Raw genomic sequence first — 22,393 nt, forward strand, 5'->3', positions numbered from 1 at the left:
TTACGTTCAGAATAAGCTAGCGTTTACTCAGTGTGAATACACCCTAAAGCTGCAGATACTTGAAATGACCTCCTCCCCGCTTTGGAACTGCTACAGCTGTACATACTGGCAATACAAATATGTACAGTTGTATGGACAGACTAACCCTTGCAGTACTATTTCTGGCTAAACCCATCCACACATTACAGGAAAAAAATCTGCAGTGCACATGCTGTAATTTCAAAAACGCTTGCATTTTTGTAAATTTCAGTGTGTCAATTATATCTATGGCGACCCTGGCATTTTCCGTATAGATATAATAGAAGCAGAAAGTCATCAGGAGAAAACTCCCTGTGAAAAAAATGCGATGCTCCCTTAGGGTCCATTCACAGAGAGCAAAATGTTGCTGTTTATATCGCCGAATTTACCGCGCGTAAAAAAACTATCCTATTGATTTCAACAGGTACTGCTCGCTTTTTTTTACGCGCGGAATTTACCACGCAGTAAATTCCGCGCATAGAAAAAAAAAGCGAGCGGCACCCATTGAAATCAATTGTACGCTTTTTTTACGCATGGTAAATTCGGCGCCATAAACAGCGCCATTTTACCCCGTGTGCATGGACCTTTAGTTAGTGATGCCTAAGCCTAAGTTCACATGTGAATTATATGTGGCGAATTTTGGTCCAGAAAAAAACGCTTCCTAATTAGGAAGTGGTTTTTTGGAGCAGTTTTTGGTAAAAACCGCTTCAGAAAATGCTAGGCAGTTTTTCCCTGCTGCGCAGTGAAAGGCCTGAAAAAAGGCATTGCGGTTTTTGCCAAAAACCGCGCCAAAAATGTGACGTGTTTTTTGCCAAAAAAGGCGACACGGCTTCCGCCTCCCATTCACTTCTATTGCCTTCCTGAGGTGGAATCTTCCTCAAGAAAGGTCATGCTGCTTAAATTTTCCGCTAGCGGAAAAAAAGAACTCTAGCGGTTCAGGCCCTTAGCCTGAAGTTTGTTTTCTGCTAAAAGCAAGTGCAATTGTTAAAGAGGACCTTTCATGTCCTCAGGCACTTGCAGTTTTATATACCGCTAGAAAGTTGACAGTGCACTGAATTCGGTGCACTGTCTGCTTTCTAGCGGTATATAAAACCACGTGCCTGAGGACATGAAAGGTTTTAAATGCTATTATAATATACTGAAGTAACCCACTACACAATAGTAAAAAATAAAGAAGCTGGTGAAATGGCAGTTACACCTATAAATAACTGATATATGATGTACTATTATGGAAGATATCAGGAAGAAGTTAAACTATAACCTTAAAGGGATTCAATCATTAAAAGTTTTCTTCGGTATGTCAATGAGTTTTCTCGCAGCACTGGGAGCGTCCCCAGTGCTGCAAGAAGACTCCAGCGACGGCCTCTGTCTTTTTCTGGCACGCCCTCTCCGCGACTTATTCCGATGACTTCTCCTGGCTTTAATTGGCACAGTTGGCGCATGTCTGTGGCTATTTTCTTGTGCTGCTTACAAAGTACCCTTGTGCCATTTAAAGCTAGAAGAAGCCATCAGAAGTAGACATTGCGGAGAGGGCGTGCCAGAAGAAGACAGAGGCCGTTGCTGGAGAGTTTTCTTGCAGCACTGGGGACGCCCCCAGTGCTGTGAGAAAACTCATTTACATATCGAAGAAATAGCTGTACTTAAGGCTATTGCTACGTGTTAGAGAGCCTTCACACGGAGTTTATGCTCCGCTCATTCTGAACATAAACTCGTTCAGAGTGTGCGGAGTAAAAAACAGATCTCATTGACATCAATGGGTGCCGGCATACGGCGCTCCCCATTGAAATCAATGGGAGGCTTTTTTTTTTTTTTTTACATAATATATATATATATATATATACATATACCTATACCTATTGCTCTCAATGTGATACGCGCGTATCACATTGAAAGCAATAGGTAAAAAAGCCTCCCATTGATTTCAATGGGTAGCGCACGTATGCCGGCACCCATTGAAGTCAATGGGATCTGTTTTTTACGCCGCTCACTCTGAACGAGTTTACGTTAAGAATGAGCAGAGCATAAACTCCGTGTGGAGGCTCCCTGAGGGAGAAAAAAAAATCCCATAATAATTGAATCCCTTTAAGGGTATGTTAAGAGGGTGAAATCTGGTGCTGGAGGCAGATTCTACCCAAAAACAACAGAAAGCAGAGATTGAAGTGGGATTCTGAAAAAATAAGCAATCTGCTGTCTTGCCACAGAGAGCGTAGGTCAAAAGCTCCAGTATTTAGCCATCTGAGCCTAATTGGTGGAAGAAATGGGAGAGGAATTTGAGGTGGATGTCCGCCTAAAACTCTTCATTTTTGTCATGTGAACGGCCCTTAAAGGTAAATATTATATATTAATAAGAAAAAATAGTTCCAGCTTTTGTCTTGTTTATTGGTGGGTCAGATTACAGAAATCTTGCAATGACTCAATTCATTGTACTGAAAACTTGAATAACTACAGTATATGAATAAATGGTATCTGGAAGTTTATTAATGAAATGGAGCACCATGAGTAAATGATATTTTGCTACACCATCTTGTTCCAGGGTTTACCAAGGAATAATGTTTCCTTTCCAGTCCACAAAAGTACCGCTGTGTTTTTCTTCGAGGGTTGAAATAATGTTCATCATGCTCCTGACACTGTCTTCTTTTGTAAGAGGAGCCTGAAAATAAGACACAAGAATACTTTCATGAGTAGGTTACAGTAAGGACGTCTTCCCCTGCTTGCGATCCAATCCCAATTCCAGTACTACATATACAGGAATCCCACAACTCAAGCTATGTTTGAATTGCATAACGGGATTTGTGCCTGTATGCTAAATGAGTTGTCCAGGCTAAAATTACCCCCCCCCCCCCCCCCCCCCAACGTTTACCTGTCCCTGGTGCTCTGGTTCGGTCCTGCAGCTCCATTGTTTACTTCCAGCAGAAGTCCCCTCTGCCCGTGACTGCTGAGGTCTATCAGCGACCTCGGCAAAGGATACAGGACATCACTACCTGAGACGTCCCCGGGTACCTTACCATGACGTCACATTGAGGACTTCCGCAAAAGAAGACAGCTGAGCAGCAGGACCAGACCACGCTGGGAGGACAATGGAGCACCAGGGACAGGTGACTGAATGTTTTTTTGTTTTTGTTTTTTTTTTCCCACCTCCCCCAGCCTAATTAAAAATAAAATTTTAGCCTGGATAACCTGTGTACTAACACCGGGGCAGTATATGGGCTAAAGATCCATATTTCTATATCCAAAACTTGTGTGCATCAAAAAATAAGTATAAAAATGTCATAAATAGTTTTCTATGTGTAAGATCTACTCCTGCTTTTGGCCTGATGAAGACAGATGCAAAAGACTGCTCAAATCTGCAATGTGTGTGGTTTTTTTTTTAATAAGCCAATGATTTCATACCTGGTCGCCTCCCATGTCCGTTTTAACCCAACCAGGATGAATAGCTATAGATATGATGCCATCCTTCTTGTATCCCTCTGCATGGCATCTTGACAGCATGTTAAGGGCAGCCTATAAGACACAATATAAATAGCATAAATAAATAATAAAAAAAAAAAACAGGCCAGTTTTTTTGACAGACTGTTTTGTTTTTTGTTTTTTTACGGCTGTCAAAAAAAACCCCCAAAACTGACCTCTGCTATTTTTGTCCATTAAGGTGGACATAGAGCTTTGTGAATATACCCACTGACATTCATGGACTTTATAAACAACCATCGTATAGATCAGGGGTGGGCAATTAATTTTCCCATGGGGCCGTATAAGAAATTGAAACTATGCTAGAGGGCCGTGCCACGACAAATTTAGCTCCACCCACTTCTACGTTGACTCCGCCCATTCCCGATCATCTTTCCATGTGCCCCCACACAGTATAATCCTCCTACAGTCACCCGTACATTATATGCCCCCACATTGTAATATTCCCTTCCAACTGCCCCACAGTATTAGGTCCCTCTCCTGGTGCCCCAGTATAAACTGGTGGAAACTAGAGGGGACATGAAACTGGAGCAGCTGGAGGGGACATTAAACAGTGGAGGTAGTTGGAGGGCGGCAATAAATTGACAGCTGGAGCGGGACATGAAACTGGGGGCAACTAGAGGGGGACATTAAAATCAGGAAGCTGGAAGCAGACATTAAACTGTAGGGGTAGCTGGAGGGGGACATTAAACTGGGGGCAACTAGAGGCAGACAGGTCCCCCTATAGCTTCCTCCACGGTTTAATGTCCCCCCAGTCTAAGTGCCCTCTTCATCTACCCCCAGTTTCACGTCCCCCCCTCCATTTCTCCCTCAGTTTCATGTCCCCCCCTCCATCTGCCATCTCTACCCTAGTATAACATTCCCCTTCCATCTCTGCCCCTAGGTTACTGAGACACACACACACACACACACACACACATATAGACAGACAGACAGACATAGACAGACACACATATAGACAGGCACACATATAGACAGGCACACACATATAGACAGGCACACACACACACACACACACACACACACATATAGACACACATATAGACACACACACATACACACACATATAGAAAGGCACACATATAGACACGCACACACACACACACATATACACTCACCGGCCACTTTATTAGGTACACCATGCTAGTAACGGGTTGGACCCCCTTTTGCCTTCAGAACTGCCTCAATTCTTCGTGGCATAGATTCAACAAGGTGCTGGAAGCATTCCTCAGAGATTTTGGTCCATATTGCCATGATGGCATCACACAGTTGCCGCAGATTTGTCGGCTGCACATCCATGATGCGAATCTCCCGTTCCACCACATCCCAAAGATGCTCTATTGGATTGAGATCTGGTGACTGTGGAGGCCATTGGAGTACAGTGAACTCATTGTCATGTTCAAGAAACCAGTCTGAGATGATTCCAGCTTTATGACATGGCGCATTATCCTGCTGAAAGTAGCCATCAGATGTTGGGTACATTGTGGTCATAAAGGGATGGACATGGTCAGCAACAATACTCAGGTAGGCTTTGGCGTTGCAACGATGCTCAATTGGTACCAAGGGGCCCAAAGAGTGCCAAGAAAATATTCCCCACACCATGACACCACCACCACCAGCCTGAACTGTTGATACAAGGCAGGATGGCTCCATGCTTTCATGTTATTGACGCCAAATTCTGACCCTACCATCCGAATGTCGCAGCAGAAATCGAGACTCATCAGACCAGGCAACGTTTTTCCAATCTTCAATTGTCCAATTTCGATGAGCTTGTGCAAATTGTAGCCTCAGTTTCCTGTTCTTAGCTGAAAGGAGTGGCACCCGGTGTGGTCTTCTGCTGCTGTAGCCCATCTGCCTCAAATTTCGACATACTGTGCGTTCAGAGATGCTCTTCTGGCTACCTTGGTTGTAACGGGTGGCTATTTGAGTCACTGTTGCCTTTCTATCAGCTCGAACCAGTCTGGCCATTCTCCTCTGACCTCTGGCATCAACAACGTATTTCCGCCCACAGAACTGCCGCTCACTGGATGTTTTTTCTTTTTCGGACCATTCTCTGTAAACCCTAGAGATGGTTGTGCGTGAAAATCCCAGTAGATCAGCAGTTTCTGAAATACTCAGACCAGCCCTTCTGGCACCAACAACCATGCCACGTTCAAAGGCACTCAAATCACCTTTCTTCCCCATACTGATGCTCGGTTTGAACTGCAGGAGATTGTCTTGACCATGTCTACATGCCTAAATGCACTGAGTTGCCGCCATGTGATTGGCTGATTAGTAATTAAGTGTTAACGAGCAGTTGGACAGGTGTACCTAATAAAGTGGCCGGTGAGTGTAGACAGGCACACATATAGACACACACACTCTCTCTCCCCCCTGCAGCTCACCTTACATCTCTCATCATCATGACACGCTCCACATCTCCATCTTCGGCAGGCACTAAGACACGCCCCCCCTAGACACGCCTCCCTAGTCAAAGCTGTGCGGGCCGGACTGAATCAGTCAGAGGGCCGGGCTTTGCCCAGGTCTGGTATAGATGTTATTCACTGTCGTGAAAAAGTCCCATCTATGGACTTGATGTACACAGACTGACACAGCCATTTGGTGGTGAATAAGACCTTAGGCTCCTTGCAGACAACCATGGCGTGGGTCAGTGGGCTCTCCATGTATTTCAAGGATAGTACACTGTAGTACACCCATTCTTTTCTATGTGCCCGTACACATGACTGTGATTTTCATGTTTACGTGTGTGGGCCAACAGTCCGGGCCGTATCAGATAGGACAGGTCCAATTCCAGTCCTATTTGGCGGCCCTTGCTTCTGTGGATCCTATTCATGTAATTAAAAGAGCTGTGGAAGTACATCCCCATGTCGCCTGTGTACAGCACATGCTTTTAATTTACGGCAGGCCCGTTGCAGTACAGTTGTCTGCAAACGGCCTTAAAGGGGCTCTATCATTGGGAAAAGTCATTTTTAACTAAGTACATTCATGCATAGCATTTAAAAATGCTATTCCACACCTACCTTTTTTATGTAAATTGCCTCAGTGGCTTTTGAATGAGCCCATTTTTATTCATATGCTAATTAGCTTCCAGCCAGCACAGGAAGTTCCCGGCAGCATTTCTCTCTACTATTCTTTCCGATCTGTGAGTGCAAACAGGAAGCAGGAATTCATCAGCAGTAGCCTGTGCTGTACATATACATAGGAAAGAATAGGCAGAGGGTGCACAATGAGACTTCCGGGGTGCACCAAGTGACTAATTAGCATATGAATAAAAACGGGCTCATTAAAAAAAAAAAACACTGAGACGATTTACATACAAAAGGTAGGTGTGGAATAGCCTTTCTAAAGTCTATGCAAGGATGTGCTTATCTAAAAATGACTTTTCCCAATGATAGAGCCCCTTTAATGTAATGAATTTATCTATCAGTACAGAAGATTAGCCTACAGCCCTTAGACGCAGTGCAAATATTTTACTAGTAACAAGCACCTCTCCAGTGGCACTCCATGTGTTATATTACATTTGATAAAAACTGTAAACTCAAGCTTACACATACAGCATGCAAACTACTTGACAAACATTTGTAATAGGCTTTCTCATACAAGGGACGAAAAAGTGCAAAGAACGCTGTGGAGTTAGTGGTTGTCATATAGGCGAGAATCATAAACACCAACAAGGGTAAGTTTTTTTGTGTTTTATGCCGTGGCCCTCATGTGGTGTTACCACCATGTTTTTTCCAGAGGTTTTTTTTTTTCTTTTCTCCTTTTGCTGTGGCCAGCTACTTGGGGCTTTAGCCTCATACAGGAAGCCAATTTACCTATCAGTATATTTTTGGCATGTGGGAGGAACCCAGAGTACCAAGGTAACCCATTCAAACATGGAGAGAACATACAAACCCCATGCAGATGTTGCCCTTAGTCAGATTTGAACCCTGCGCAGCAAGGCAACAGTGCTAACCACTAAGCTCCCTGCTACCCTTATATACAAAGTAATTCTGTCATACAATGAATGCAGCGTGTACAAAAATTCTCTATGGATTACAAAATAAACACTTGCTCCAACATTCCCTCTACGCTCAATAGCCATATACAGCAACCTACCTTACTGCAACGATAAGAAATAACTGGAAAATGATCAAAGAGTTTTGGGAGATCTTCAAGTGATCCAAGCAGTGCTGAGATATCAACAATCGCTGCCTTTCCTGGGCCTTCTGCTCTTTTCAGGAGGGGATAAAAAGCCTAAATGCATAGAATAATATAGTATGAAAAAGAACATCAAAGTCCAACAACAGCGTTTTTGCAAAGTACATGATTGTTAAGCAGTGGCGTAACTAGGAATGGCGGGGCCTCGTGGCAAACTTTTGACATGGCCCCCCCCCCCCCCGACCAACACCGACGCCAAAGACCTCGACCGACCCCTCCTACGCATTTCTGCGCGTTCTATTATCCCCCATAGTGGCCCCTGCACACAGTATTATGTCCCTTAGTGGCCCCTACACACAGTATTATCCCCCATAGTGGCCCCTGCACACAGTATTATGTCCCTTAGTGGCCCCTACACACAGTATTATCCTCAATAGTGTCCCCTGCACACAGTATTATCCCCAATAGTGGCCCCTGCACACAGTATTATGTCCCTTAGTGGCCCCTGCAAACAGTATTATCCCCCATAGTGGCCCCTGCAAACAGTATTATCCCGCATAGTGGCCCCTGCACACAGTATTATCCCCAATAGTGTCCCCTGCACACAGTACTATGTCCCACTGTGGACACCCCTAAACAATTATTATACTCTGGGGTCTTTTCAGACCCCAGAGTATAATAATCGGAGACCCGGGAGAATAAAAACATAAAAAATTACTGTTACTTACCTGTCCCCCGGCTCCTACGCGGTCTTCTCCGCTGCCTTCTGCGCTGCTGTCCCTGTTTAATGACGTCGGATGTCACATGACCCGGGATGCAGGCCGGGTTCATGTGACGTCAGAGACGTCATGAAGGAGGCCAGGCAGGATCGTGGAGAGGTAAGTAACATGTTTTTTATGTTTCTTGCCTCTCCTGATCCGTCAATCATTATACTCGGGGGTCCGAAAAGACCCCCGAGTATAATGATAGCAGCAGTAGCGGCTGTCAGCGGGCCCCTAATGTCCCAGGTCCTGTGGCAGCTGCCTCCGCTGCTATGGCGGTAGTTACGCCACTGTTGTTAAGCACAGAGCAAATTAAACTAAATTAATTAAATTAAACTACGGTCTCTTGAATACTGAACAGGTTGCTAGAGATTGAATGAAAAATTTTAGAAATAGTTTATGCTAAGTTTACGCTAAGATGGAGGACCAGAACAATGGATAAAAAATAGCAGTCACATGAAGCCCCTTGGAGAGCTATTCCACCACTATCTTTTTTTAACATTACATTTTTATTACGCTATGTTCACAAATGTGTGGTCCAAAAAGGATTCCAAACAGTAACACAAGCAGATACCTGAATTTGTCTTTTTGGATAGATTATACAGTAGGTGTCAGTCAAAAAAAACTGTGCGTTTCTTTTTTTAAATTCTGAGCAAGCGCCAAGAGAAAAACAGATTCGAAATAGATTAGGGCGGGTTCACACCTGCGCCCGGTCTCCGCTTTGCAGGTTTCCGTTTCCTGCCCAAGAAATTGAAACTGCACAGGAGATGGAAACCGGCAGGCAGTGAGCGTCTTCTGGTCTCCGCGGCGAAACCGTTTTTGTTTAACCAGACACAAAGTTGGACATGCAGGACTTTGTGTCCATTTAAAAAAGGAAAAGGTTTCGCTGTGGAGACCAGAAGACGCTCACAGCCACTCACGGGCAGACACTGACTGCCGGTTTTCCGTCTCCTGTCGGCAGAAGATGGAAACCCACAAAGCGGAGACCGGGGCGCAGGTGTGAACCCGCCCTCACTTCCATAGACGATGATAAGAAAGAAAAGAAAAACACACACACACGGGTTGGTCTGGTATCCTTACGCTAGGTTCACACTAGCGTCCGGAGTCCGTTCTAAGCTTTCCGTCTTCTGCATGCAGAAGACAGAAAGCTGTCAGACCGGGTCTGGTTGTGAGCGCTGGTGAGCGTTTTATGCTCTCCGCCACGAAACCGGTTTTTTAAAATCGGACAAAGAGTACTGCATGTCCGACTCTGTGTCCGATTTTAAAAAAAACAGTTTCGCGGCGGAGAGCATAAAACGCTCGCCGGCGCTCACGGCCAGACATCTTTCATACCCATTCAAATGAATGGGTATGAAGGAGTCCTGCAGATTATAGTCTCGTGCTCAGTTTTGTGCAGGAAACGGAAACCTGCATGAACGGAGACCGGGCGCAGATGTGAACGAGCCCTTATTTTTTTGAACGGAGAAGTCCTACATATCCAACTTTTTTCTGTGCCCAAAAGAGCAGATACCAGACAGAAATGCTCCAAACATGCACTTTCGGATGGTCTTTACAACCTATTGAAATCAATGGGTTTTACACTGAACCGTTCAAAATCAGCTTTTTAGAATTTTGAGACAGTTTCAAAAACCGATTTTGAAGAGAGAACCAAACACTGATGTGAGTCCAGCCTTAGATAAAAGAAACAGTTACAACAGGTCAGTAAGGCTACGTTCACATCTGTGTCAGAGTTTCTAGCTCAAAGTCCAACAGAAATCCTGGATGAAAAAGTGTTTCAGGACGGGCGGGCTTTGTGAGTCAGCAATATCTGTTAAAAAGTAACGTACACCGACGGGAGCTGTCACCGTCTGTCATATAATGTCATTGCTTATGGTGCTGTGACGGACTAGGAGAACAGATAGAATGCCACAAGTATGAACATAGTGTACATAGTGAACACAATCAAACCAGCAGATCAGTCCTATAAAGAATGAAGTCTGAAATATAGGAGAAAAGTCCAGCACATTGATGGCCTTGATATGATTTTTGGCCAAGAAAGGTCTGCTCCTTTGTGCAGGGCAGAGAAAGCCCCCCCCCCTTTTTTTTAATAAAAAAAATCCATATAAATATGTTTATGTTTAGCTGCCATAATGTACAACTGCTGCCCTGTGACTAGGCTCATGACCTGGACCCCATAACATCACATCTCACACATTTCTCTTTATTGCCTCCTGCCCTTTGTTCATGTTTCCATGGTCCATAAGAGAGAGACTGCTACAAGAAGAGCCCTGTGCCAGACAGATATGCCTTAGGTTGGAAAATCACCTAAGGATTTGAGAACAGGGTCATCATACAACTGGGAGGTCTATGCGAATAGTATTCGAAACTCTAGTTTTGAATACCTCGGTCCATAGGAATGAATGGAAGCGGCCGGCATTTAACAACCTGGTCTTCGGCCGTTTCCATTCATTCCTATAGGAGCGAGGTATTCGAAACTAGAGTTTCGAATACTATTTTCTCATCTCTATACCCTTCGAAAGCCAATGTTGGAGATTTAAGTACAGGATATGGTATTTTAAACTATGAGTAGATAAATAACACAATGAGATAGTTAGAAATGATTCCTAACAAGTTCCAGCCAAACCTGCATAGATTCCCACACTGACATTACGGAAGTGAAGAAAAAGGTGATGGGTTTCAAATATTCTTCCTCTAATAGGAGCCTAGTTGGGCCTTGCTTAACATATACATTCCCAGGGTGCGTTCACACAGAGTAACATGCCGCGTGATGTGGCACGTATATGGCGTGTGAGACTTTGCGCGCCATAAAAGCTCCCATTGATTTCAATGGGAGCCAGGATCGTATACGCCGCATTATTTTGCGGCCGTGATTTTGCTAACCTCCCTAGATGTTGACGGAAAAGAAAAATTGCCGAGAGATTTCAACGCAAGATTGTGCGGATGGTGGATAAAGAACGTCGAGTAACATCCAAACAAGTTCAAGCTGCCCTTCAGTCCGAGGGTACAGCAGTGTCAACCCCTACTATCCATCGGCGTCTGAATGAAAAGGGACTGTATGGTAGGATACCCAGGAAGACCCCACTTCTTCCCCAGAGACATAAAAAAGCCAGGTTGGAGTTTGCCAAAACTTACCTTAGAAAGCCAAAAATGTTTTGGAAGAATGTTCTCTGGTCAGATGAGACAAAAGTAGAGCTTTTTGGGAAAAGGCATCAACATAGAGTTTACAGGGGAAAAAAAGAGGCCTTCAAAGAAAAGAACACGGTCCCTACAGTCAAACATGGCGGAGGTTCCCTGATGTTTTGGGGTTGCTTTGCTGCCTCTGGCACTGGACTGCTTGACCGTGTGCATGGCATTATGAAGTCTGAAGACTACCAAAAAATTTTGCAGCATAATGTAGGGCCCAGTGTGAGAAAGCTGGGTCTCCCTCAGAGGTCATGGGTCTTCCAGCAGGACAATGACCCAAAACACACTTCAAAAAGCACTAGAAAATGGTTTGAGAGAAAGCACTGGAGACTTCTAAAGTGGCCAGCAATGAGTCCAGACCTGAATCCCATAGAACACCTGTGGAGAGATCTCTTGATGGCAGTTTGGAGAAGGCACCCTTCACATCTCAGGGGGGACCTGGAGCAGTTTGCCAAAGAGAAATGGTCTAAAATTCCAGCAGAGCCTTGTAAGAAACTCATTGATGGTTACCGGAAGCGGTTGTTCGCAGTTATTTTGTGTAAAGGTTGTGCTACCAAGTATTAGGCTGAGGGGACCAATACTTTTGTCCGGCCCATTTTTGAAGTTTTGTGTAAAATGATCAATGATTTGACTTTTTTTTCATTCTCTTTTGTGTTTTTTCATTGCAAGCAAAATAAATGAACATATTAATACCAAAGAGTTTGTGCTTGCAATCTTTTTCTGGAAGAAAGCAAGTATTATGTGACAGAATTGCAGGGGTGCCAATACTTTTGGCCACCACTGTATGAAGATTGGCATTGAAAATGCCAGTCTTCATAAGTGTCTCTTACTGATTTCTATTGGAAAATGTGGAAGTAATACTTTGTTTGCTGTACAGAGATCACTGTTCGGGGGTAGAGATGAGCTGTGTCTATCACCTATCGTCAGTGCTGTGATCTGGATAAAATGATTCTCCAAATATGTTTTATTATTTCCTATAGGCTCTAAGAGAGAGTTGAGCACATGTGCAGGCACTTCACCACTGACATCCCATACACAGCACCTTGGCTTACCGAATAGGAGGCCAAAGCTCCAATTCTCTCAATAGATGGGGTCTAGTAGTGTAGCTTCCTCTGGATTGGCCTGAAATTTCTGAATTGGGAATATCTATTTGGTCAAAGGGACCAAGGATCACTGAAATACCAGGTTAGCTTATGAACAAAGTGATCAGTGGTGTAACTACCGTGGTAGCAGTGGTAGTAGCTGCCACAGGGCCCAGCGACAGCCGCTACCCCTGCGTTTTTCTTTTTTTAATAGGTTGTTACCGGCTGGCGTTATGCACTATTATACAGGGGTTTTTTTTGGACCCCCGAGTATAACGATCGGAGGCCCGGGAGAGGTAAGATAACATAAAAAACTGTGTTACTTACCTCTCCAGGCTCCGGGCAGGCTTTGGCCTACTTGCGTGACATCATATGATCTGCGACGCAGGGCTCCAGTCACATTACTTCCCAGAAGATGGCCGACAGTGACGGAGAATGCAGGGGAGTCGGAAGATAGGTAAGTAACAGTAGTTTGTTATGTTTGTATCTCTCTGGGTCTCCGATTATTATACTCTGAGGTCTGGAAAGACCCCAGAGTATAATAATTGTTCATGTGTGTCCACAATGGAACATAATACTGTGTACTGGGGCCAGTATGGGGACATAATACTGTGTACTGGGGCCAGTATGGGGACATAATACTGTGTACTGGGGTCAGTATGAGGACATAATACTGTGTGCAGGGGCAACAATGGGACACAATACTGTCTAGTGGGGCCAGTAAGGGAACATAATTCTGTGTAGTGGGGCCACCATGGGGACATAATACTGTGTGTAGGAGCCAATATAAGGTACTAGCTGGTACCCGCGACTCCGTCTGCGGTGATTGTAGAAGTGGGTATATACTGGCATGGGTAAGGTTTTCATACTGTGTATAAGGTATGGGATATGAAATGTAACTTTGTATCTTGTTTTTGCTGTAATTCAGACAATACATGAGACTTTTGTGTTGAAGATAATTTGTATTAGAGCTGCTATACGGTGTTGTGAGAAACTTTACATAGTGACTTTGGGACAGAAGTATTTGAAGTTCCCGCCGATGGCATTTTTTGATTTTCGTTTTTGACTCCCCTCCCTCTAAACCCCATAACTTTTTTATTTCTCCGCTCCCAGAGCCATATGAGGTCTTAATTTTTCCTAGGACAAATTTTTCTTCATGATGCCACCATTATTTATTCTATATAATGTACTGGGAAGCAGGGAAAAAATTCAGAATAGGGTGGATTTGAAGAAAAAATGCATTTCTGCGACTTTCTTACGGGCTTTGGTTTTACGGCGTTCACTGTGCAACCAAAATGACATGTCCCCTGTATTCTGTGTTTCCTTACGATTCTGTGGATACCAAATTTATATGGTTTTATTTACATTTTGACCCCTTAAAAAAAATCCAAAACTGTGTTTAAAAATTTTTTTTTGAAAAGTCGCCATATTCCGACAGCCGTAACTTTTTTTATACGTGCGTGTACGGGGATGTATAGGGCGTCTTTTTTTGCGTGACCGGGTGTACTTTGTAGTTCTACCATTTTCGGGAAATGTTATTGCTTTGATCACTTTTTATTCAAATTTTTATCAGAATCAAAACAGTGAAAAAACAGCGGTTTGGCACTTTTGACCATTTTTCCCGCTACAGCGTTTACCGAACAGGAAAAATATTTGTATAGCTTTGTAGAGCGGGCGATTTTGGACGTGGGGAAACCTAATATGTATGTGTTTCACAGTTTTTAAGTACTTTTATATGTGTTCTAGGGAAAAGGGGGTGATTTGAATTTTTAATCCTTTTTTTTATATATATTTTTTTTACTTTTTTTAAAAAAAATTTTTTTGCATCTTTTAGACCGCCTAGGGGTATTGACATGGGTGGGGGGTGTCGCGGATTGTCAGAGCGGTGGGAGTCGGCAAACATGGCTGCTCCGGAGCGTTAAAGAGAGCCTCCTGGAGTATCGGTAAGGTGAGGGGCAAAGTGGTAAAGTATATGTATATGAGATTGTGTGGGGTTAGGGGCGAGGCTGTAGAGGGCAATATGAATTTTGTGGCTTGCTATGGTCCAAAGTGTGTGAGATTGCAGAGATGGTGGTGTGAGTTTGGGTTTTGTGGGGGTCCTGGCACAAACGTATGTGCACTATTGTGACGAAAAGTAGCCTATTGTTTAATCGGGTGTATTAACTATGTTTGTGGAAAATTTCAGCCGAATCGGTTGAGCGGTTTTTCCGTGATTGAGGAACAAACATCCGAACATCCGAACATCCAAACACACAAACTCACAAACTTTCACATTTATAATATTAATAGGATTATAGTGGGCAGTGGTGCTAGGGGTCAGTTGGTCAAGTTCTTCAGCGTCGGGTCAAAAGTTCGCCATGGGGCCCCGCCATTCCTAGTTACGCCACTGAAAGTGATCTCATACAACCCTTTTATAGACACAAATTCAGACAAACCATATTTCAACAAACATTATTACATAGACTGTACCTGAGTGACTAGCATAGGGCCCACCACATTTATGTTGTAGACACGTAACATGTCCTCAGAGGTCTCTGACTCCAGGCTATTGTGTGTTAGTACTCCGGCATTGTTGATCAGCAGATCCAGCTTCTGTCCATTCAAATGTTTTTCTACTTCTTTTACCGAGGAGTTAACACTTGCAGGGTCGGTGGTGTCTTCAGAACAGCACAGGCAGAAGAGGATAAAGAAAAGCAGTGAAAAATAAAGGTTTGTATTGTAACTTTGATCCTACCTCATTGTATGGTAAAGGTCATTCGTTCCCGCTGAAAGAGCACCTAGTCTATATTTGATCCTCAGCCACTTTTTCTATGAGGACCATCAACCCCCAAAACTAACCTTTTCTTTTTTACATTTCTTCTGTCAAGTCACCTTTATTATTCCGTGAAATTGAACCAACTCCTTCTATATATATAGTATATAAGGGTTATATTTCTTGTCTGAGAAATCTCGCATTGTGTAGGGTCAAGGGCTGCTAACAGCAGAAGTTACTAGTCATGGATTTACCATGTCATTAAATATTAAATTACTAAGGCCTGGTTAACATCTGCGTTCAGAAATTCTGTTTGGGGAGTCTGCTAGGGGACCCCCGAATGGAATACCGAACACATTAAAAAGCGGTGAGCAATGAAAGCACATGGATCCCATAGACTATAATAGGGTCAGTGTGTTTTCCACGCGGTTTCCACACCATATGGAGAGAAAAGTACTTCAACAACTACTTTCCTCTCTGCATGATTCATGCGGAAACTGCGCGGAAACACATGGACCCTGTTATAGTCTATGGGGTCCATGTGCTTTCATTGCTCACCGCTTTTTAATGTGTTTGGTACTTCGTTTAGCTATTTGGAGAGGAAGGAAATTGCACTTATTACTACATCTACAACACTTAGCTGAACAAAAAGGGTCAGTTCACACGTGAACTGCCCGTGCGGGTTTTGACACCAAGAGAGACGCGGTGAGCCGACATAGGAGGGAGCTGCCGGGGGCGGAAGCCTGAAGATAGGGCAGGTCGCTTCTTTTCTCCGCTAGTGGCAGCCGGCCGCTAGCGGAAAAAAAAGCCCGGCGGTCTACATAGACCACCATTGTAAGGGGCGGATTTTGAAGCGAAATCCGCTGTCAAAATTCGCCCCTTTGCCCAAGTGTGAACTAGCCCAAAGATTTTAAAGAGATGAGATCACTCCTTCCATCACCCACCCTCTTCGCTCTGTACATACACAATGCTATAAAGAGAGTCTGACACCAAAATCCAATGTATTTACCCAGCCATGCAGATTGATAGGTTTGGGTCACCTGAAAAAAACACTGTTTCCTTCTGTGTACACAAGGAAAAGACACTGTTTGATTCAGGTGACTGTAACCTATCTATCTGCAAGCCTGGGCTGATATGCTGAGTTCTAGTGACAGACTCCCTATAACTGCTCCATTAGAAAATGGGATGGTTAAGAAAAATCCAGACTGTATTCTCCCTATGGAGAAACAGTCTTTCCTAAAACAATCCAATTGCTGAGCCTGCACCACCAATGGAGATGTAAGTGGCATGGACTCACAATGGACTCACCATGGGACCAAAGAAGGAATAGAGGCTTCCATCAAATTCCTTTTCCTGCTTCTCAACATAGATACAACGCATTGTCTAAGAGACTAGTGGTAGCTAAGTGCTAAGAGATTTTTACTGTTTTCATTGAGTTCAGCAGTGACGGTATAATTTCCTATACCCCGAATTCCCCCTAGTGGTGGCTGCAGGCGATCTACAGTGCGAGGGGATCCGGAGATTTAGCACTATATGGGGCAGAATTATCAATGTGTTAATGCCAGTTGTCTTGTAATAATACAAGGAGAAATAGGGTTCAGGATGAGTGCCATAGCTATAAGTCACCTATTTCACTTTTTCTTAGCTATATTAGATTTAAAACATTTGTTCAGGAGGAGTTTTAGACCACTCCTGTTTGTAAATGTGTTACAGAATTTTGATAGGGTTAAGGTCCAGACTTGTGTTCATTTACTTGTGTCCTTTGAGTCTTCAGCTAGCGTTCATGGAGTGCTGCCCTTACATTCTTCTTTAAAATGTTTTAATATGCCTTAATATTCATTGTTTCCTCGATGATTACAAGGCGACCCGTCCCCAAAGCATCAAAGCAGCCCAAATACGAGGCTTCATGCACCAGGCTTCACACTTGTGCATATGTATTAAAAAGTTGCTCTTTTGTCTCATCTGTCCATAGAGTATTTTCGAGGAGCATCAGGGAACATCCAGATGGACTCAGGACTGGTTTCCTTCCATGAACTCCAATCTGTGTTTTTGTAATACTGGGCACTAGAGTTTCTTTTATAGAGTGTTCTGCAGGTGTTTTGCTGCTCTCCTTGTCTCCTTCTTTCTCACCTCTTTCAGAATTGCCTTTTGTTCTCTTACAGTAATCCCAGCAGAACAACTAGTTGTAGTGAGTGAAACAAAATTCCTGTGTTATCTCTGTTTGCAAAACTGGGGAGTTTACTGGCATGCAAGGCGTGAAATTTTTTTTATTTCCAGCCTGACCACAGCTCATATGGATAGGACTTCGAGCACCATAGTTATCTATGACACAGCGCAGGACTATGGCTGGGACTGTAATCCTGCAGGGAGCAGAGACTCCCAGCATAGCTGACTGTGATGCTTGAAGTCCAGGTCCCTGCCCAGTGTTCGGTCCAAAACACAAGGTTGGAACTGGCCTAACTATGAATTGATGTTGCATTGTAAAGGGATAATAATTCATCTAGATAAACTCTTCCACTTCAGTTCTAGCTTTTGGAATTTCTCAGTACTGTCTCATACACAAAGTGTAAGGGTATGTTCACACGGCGGAAACCTTTTCTGCCATGTGAACTCTCCACGAGGCAGCCCGTCACGGCATCCCGCTCCTGATTACGATCGAATGAATGGGCCTGAGTGAGTCTCACGCCATGGACGCTGCGGCTGTCTCAGCTGCGGAATCCGCGGGAAGAAAGGGCATAGCAAAATCACTAGTGGGAAAAAGAAGCGAGCGGCTCCCATTGAAACAAATGGGAGCCTTTTTTGCAGGCAGATTATGAGGCGGATTCTACGTCAAAATCTGCCTGCAAAAAACTTTGTGTGAACTAGCCCCATAGGTTAAATTTCTTATTATTATTGCTTATTATTTATTTAAATAAAAAAAAATACATCCAGGTCTTTAGCAATGTTTTTGTAGTATTTTCCAACAACATGCAGCTCTATCATATATTTTTGGAAAGTTCTTTTCATCGAGACATGTTTTACAAAAAACAGTTTTCTAGAGAGGAACAGATTTGTCTGTAACCAGGCTTTCTGTGTCACCTGTGAAACTCACATTTTCAGTCTCATCTCCTTTATTGAAACATCTCTTGTCAATTAGGTCTTGGTGGAGTAAATAACATGGAGGTTCACTTACTTATCCCTGCATTGAGGATGTTTTCTTCATACACTCATTAAAATACATGAGCCATATGACAGGTTGGTGTATTGTTTAGTTTGAGTTGTTTCTAATTGTAATTTACATAACAATCAGACCGCATTTATTAGTAATCAAAGCAGAAATCCAGGTAATCCAGGTAAAACCATATGTTTCCTTAACTTTCTTTTACCTTAGCCTACCTTTTATCTTTGATCCTACATTCATTGGAATTAATTTACTTCGATTATCAAAGCGGCTAGATGAGAACTGAGCATGCATAGAACAAGTGAAATCCACTGGTGCTGCTTCTCAATAAAGGACTTGACTATACTCAACTTCATTGTATGGAACATTATACTGTGCGGAGACTTCTATGGGACATTAAACTATCTGGAGGCATTATTGTCCATTACTGCCCCACACAGTAGAATGCTCTTTAGTGCCCTCACCCAGAGTATAATGTTCCTTGATGCCCCCACCCAGCGTATAATGCCCCCATGTAGTATAATGCCACATTAGAAAATTATCTTTGCCTCATTTTTCTTTTTTTGTGCGACGTATAGTCAAACGGGTCTTTTTGTCAAAAAATACTGTAAATCCTGAACTTATACATGATGACAAAATGTAGTCAATGGACCTTTACTATAAGTAGTTGAGTACCTCTGCGGTAGACTATAGATTCCAATATACATGTAAAACATACATCATGCTGCCGGGTTGGTATTGTTTATGACCTTTGTAATGCAAAGCAATGATGCCAACTAATCTGTAAGTGGAAACCATAGTAAGGCTAGGTTCACATCTGCGCCTGGTGTCCGTCCACTTGTAAACCGTTATAAGATAAAAACCATATGGTACAAAAAGGATTCCAAACTGTTACACAGCAGATACCCGAATCTGTCTTTTTAGATGGTTAGTCAATGGGTGATGGTTCAACGACTGTTTGTGTTCCGTTTGTGTCCATTTTTCACTAATCCGTTTTTTTCTTTCCCCTTCTTAATTCTGAGCAAGCTCAGAGGAAAAAAACGGATTATAAAACGGATACAAACTGATTGCTATCCGTTTATTATCCGCTTTCCATAAACCTAAAAAAACCCCTGATTGGTTGTTATTAATCCTTAATTTTTGAACGGAGAAAAAGTCCTGCAAGTTCGACTTTTTTTTCTGTTCAAAAGAGGAGATACCAGACGGAAATGCTCCAAACACACAACTGCGGGTGGTTTTTACAACCCATTGATATCAGAATTTGAGGATTTTGAGATTTTGTTACAAAAACTGATTGCGTGCAGAGAACCAAACGCAGATGTGAAGCCAGCCTAAGCATGCACTACAAACAGGACGCAGTACCCTTATCTATTAGCCCAACCAGTTTACTACTCCAAGTAAAGAAATGTGATATTGTTGACCTTTTGCCTTGTTACACAACTGCAGTTATGCTCAGAAACAGTATAAAACCTTCTCCATTGCACAACTCACCTAGCTGAATCACTATGACATTTGGGTTCTTGGCGGACAAATTCTTTAATTCCTACAAAAAAGGAGCATTCTATTTATCTGCAATGCAAAATATAGGTCTTGTCTTAACCCATTTTACACCCTAGCAGTAAACCTTAAAAGGCTATCCTCCCTATAAACACTTATTCCTGTTCTACAGTATAGGTCATAGTTGACTGAAGACGTCACACAGGACATAATGGCAGTAGATAAAATGAAGAGTCCTAGTTAGGGCCCTGTTACAGACTTCATAGATTGTAAATTCTTGTGAGCCCTCATTCCTATTGGGTGAATTGATTTATTATTCTGTAATGCCTCATGTTGTCTGTACATGAACCCTACAATTTGTAAAGTGCTGAAGAATATGTTGGCGCCATATAAATAAAATGTATTATAATATTATCTAACTATATTAACTTTAATTACCTCTAATTATAGGTAATTAGCCCCCACCATTCCTAAGGAATCAGTGCAGTTAGTTTTGTTGTCTGATATGATTAATAGGCTATCTACTGTCAAATGAGTGATCATGAGCCAAAGCGGACAAGGGACAGTATTACAGAGCTCACACCTTCCCACGTGACAGCAGAAACCTAAGTAACATATTAAAGGGGCTCTATCATTGGGAAAGTCATTTTTAACTAAACATATACTTGCATATCCTTTAGAAAGGCTATTCTGCACATACCTTTTGTATGTAAATCACCTCAGTAGTTCTTGAATTAGACCATTCTATTCATATGCTAATTAGCCTCCAGCTATGTAAATCACCTCAGTAGTTCTTGAATGAGACCATTTTTATTCATATGCTAATTAGCCTCCAGCGAGCACCGGAAGTCTCAGCGAGCATCCTCTCTGCTGTGTGTGTGAGAGTCATTATCAGCAGCAGCAGCCTGCACACACAGCAGAGAGAGGAGTGCTCTCTGGAGCCTAATTAATATATATATATATATATATATATATATATATATATATATATATACACACAGGCTCATTCAAAAACTACTGAGGCAATTTACATACAAAAGGTATGTGTGGAATAGCCTTTCTAAAGGCTACGCAAGTATATGTTTAGTTAAAAATGACTTTTCCCAATGATAAAGCCACTTTTACGCACCAAAACTAACAGGATCATTGCCAGGGAAGGGTGAGGGCTAGAGAAAGAATTCCAACTGTGCAAGATCAATGGAGTGACGCTTATTAAAGGATGCAGAACATTGGAATCTGTGGAGACAGTGAATGGTCCTTTTTAAGGCTACATGGACATAGTGGTTACTGTACTCTATAGAGGGTGACAAGATATACACGCAATAGGTAAAGGTAGAAAAAAATATGCATGTAAGTGATGTAGAAGAAAAATGATCCCAAAAGTGAAAAAAACATAAGAAAATACATAAGATGCATGCAAACTGATCCACAAGACCATGTTTCCATCTCCTTCTACATAATTTCTCTGCATAGAAACAAGTACAAGTATTTCTATCGATCAGCCATGCTGGAAGGAATACTATGTAGCTGAATCCTTGTTTTAGGTACATGCACTTGCTAGGTAGATATCAGCAGTCCCTTCACAAACTTTTTATATTTCAATACATATATAATATATATTAATATCTATATTTTAACCTCTCCTCCAATAATTATTAAAAGCATATATAATATAAGGTGCATTCTAACATTTGCACACCAAATGAAAATTGCTAAGCTTAGTTGTTACCTGACTTTGAGGAGATTCTGGATCCCTGCAGGTAGCAAATATCTTTTCTGGAGGATTTGGACTCTTCAGAAACTGTTGTACAAATTCTAAGCCTATTCCCCTGTTGGAGCCGGTTATCAGGACAGACTGCACCTTAAACTCAGCCATGACTGCTTTGAGATCCCCAGTGGATAGCGGCTGCAGCTTTCTTGGCTGTATTTTCAACCCTGTGTTATTTGGCAGGAAGTAAGAGTAAGCGTGACCATAATAAGAAATCTGGGAGTTAACACCTTCCTGGAAGAATTGATGTGATTTGTATCTTCCACAATCACAGATTTTATAGAAAAAACTAATAAATAGACATAATTTACTAAATTTTTGTCTTATTACATTTCTTCTTTGTTATTTTTAAGGGATTCTCCAGAAACATTAAATTAATTAGATCATTTAAAAAATAGTTTTAATAAAATAATCATAAATACATTTATGAAGCCAAAGAAACTTATTTAGTAGAGATGAGCGAACACTAAAATGTCCGAGGTTCGAAATCCGATTCGAACAGCCGCACACTGTTCGACTGTTCGAACGGATTTCGAACCCCATTATAGTCTATGGGGGGAAATGCTT

The 22,393-nt window shown here is 42.5% G+C and overlaps 1 protein-coding gene across 1 annotated transcript; it reads right to left on the minus strand.

Moving 5' to 3' along the window:
* Window positions 1-2,394: 2,394 nt before the first annotated feature.
* LOC142212607 (C-signal-like) lies at window positions 2,395-21,964 on the minus strand. The gene is made up of 6 exons (XM_075280570.1): window positions 21,788-21,964; window positions 20,053-20,104; window positions 15,119-15,306; window positions 7,582-7,719; window positions 3,409-3,519; window positions 2,395-2,668 (listed from the first exon to the last, which is right to left on the minus strand). The coding sequence occupies exons 1-6, from the start codon at window positions 21,932-21,934 to the stop codon at window positions 2,555-2,557; spliced, it is 750 nt and encodes a 249-aa protein (XP_075136671.1). The 5' UTR covers window positions 21,935-21,964; the 3' UTR covers window positions 2,395-2,554.
* Window positions 21,965-22,393: the final 429 nt, after the last annotated feature.

Source organism: Leptodactylus fuscus, chromosome 7 (genome assembly GCF_031893055.1).
Source record: "Leptodactylus fuscus isolate aLepFus1 chromosome 7, aLepFus1.hap2, whole genome shotgun sequence".
Classification (NCBI taxonomy): Eukaryota; Metazoa; Chordata; class Amphibia; order Anura; family Leptodactylidae; genus Leptodactylus; species Leptodactylus fuscus.

Excerpts from the sequence above, each read along its gene's own strand:
- LOC142212607 (XM_075280570.1), bottom strand. The coding sequence starts at position 21,934 with ATGGCTGAGTTTAAGGTGCAGTCTGTCCTGATAACCGGCTCCAACAGG. Across the intron at positions 15,307-20,052 it reads TGTCATAGTGATTCAGCTAG|ACACCACCGACCCTGCAAGT; the intron begins GTGAGTTGTGCA and ends GCTGTTCTGAAG. Across the intron at positions 7,720-15,118 it reads GCCCTATGCTAGTCACTCAG|GCTTTTTATCCCCTCCTGAA; the intron begins GTACAGTCTATG and ends CTATGCATTTAG.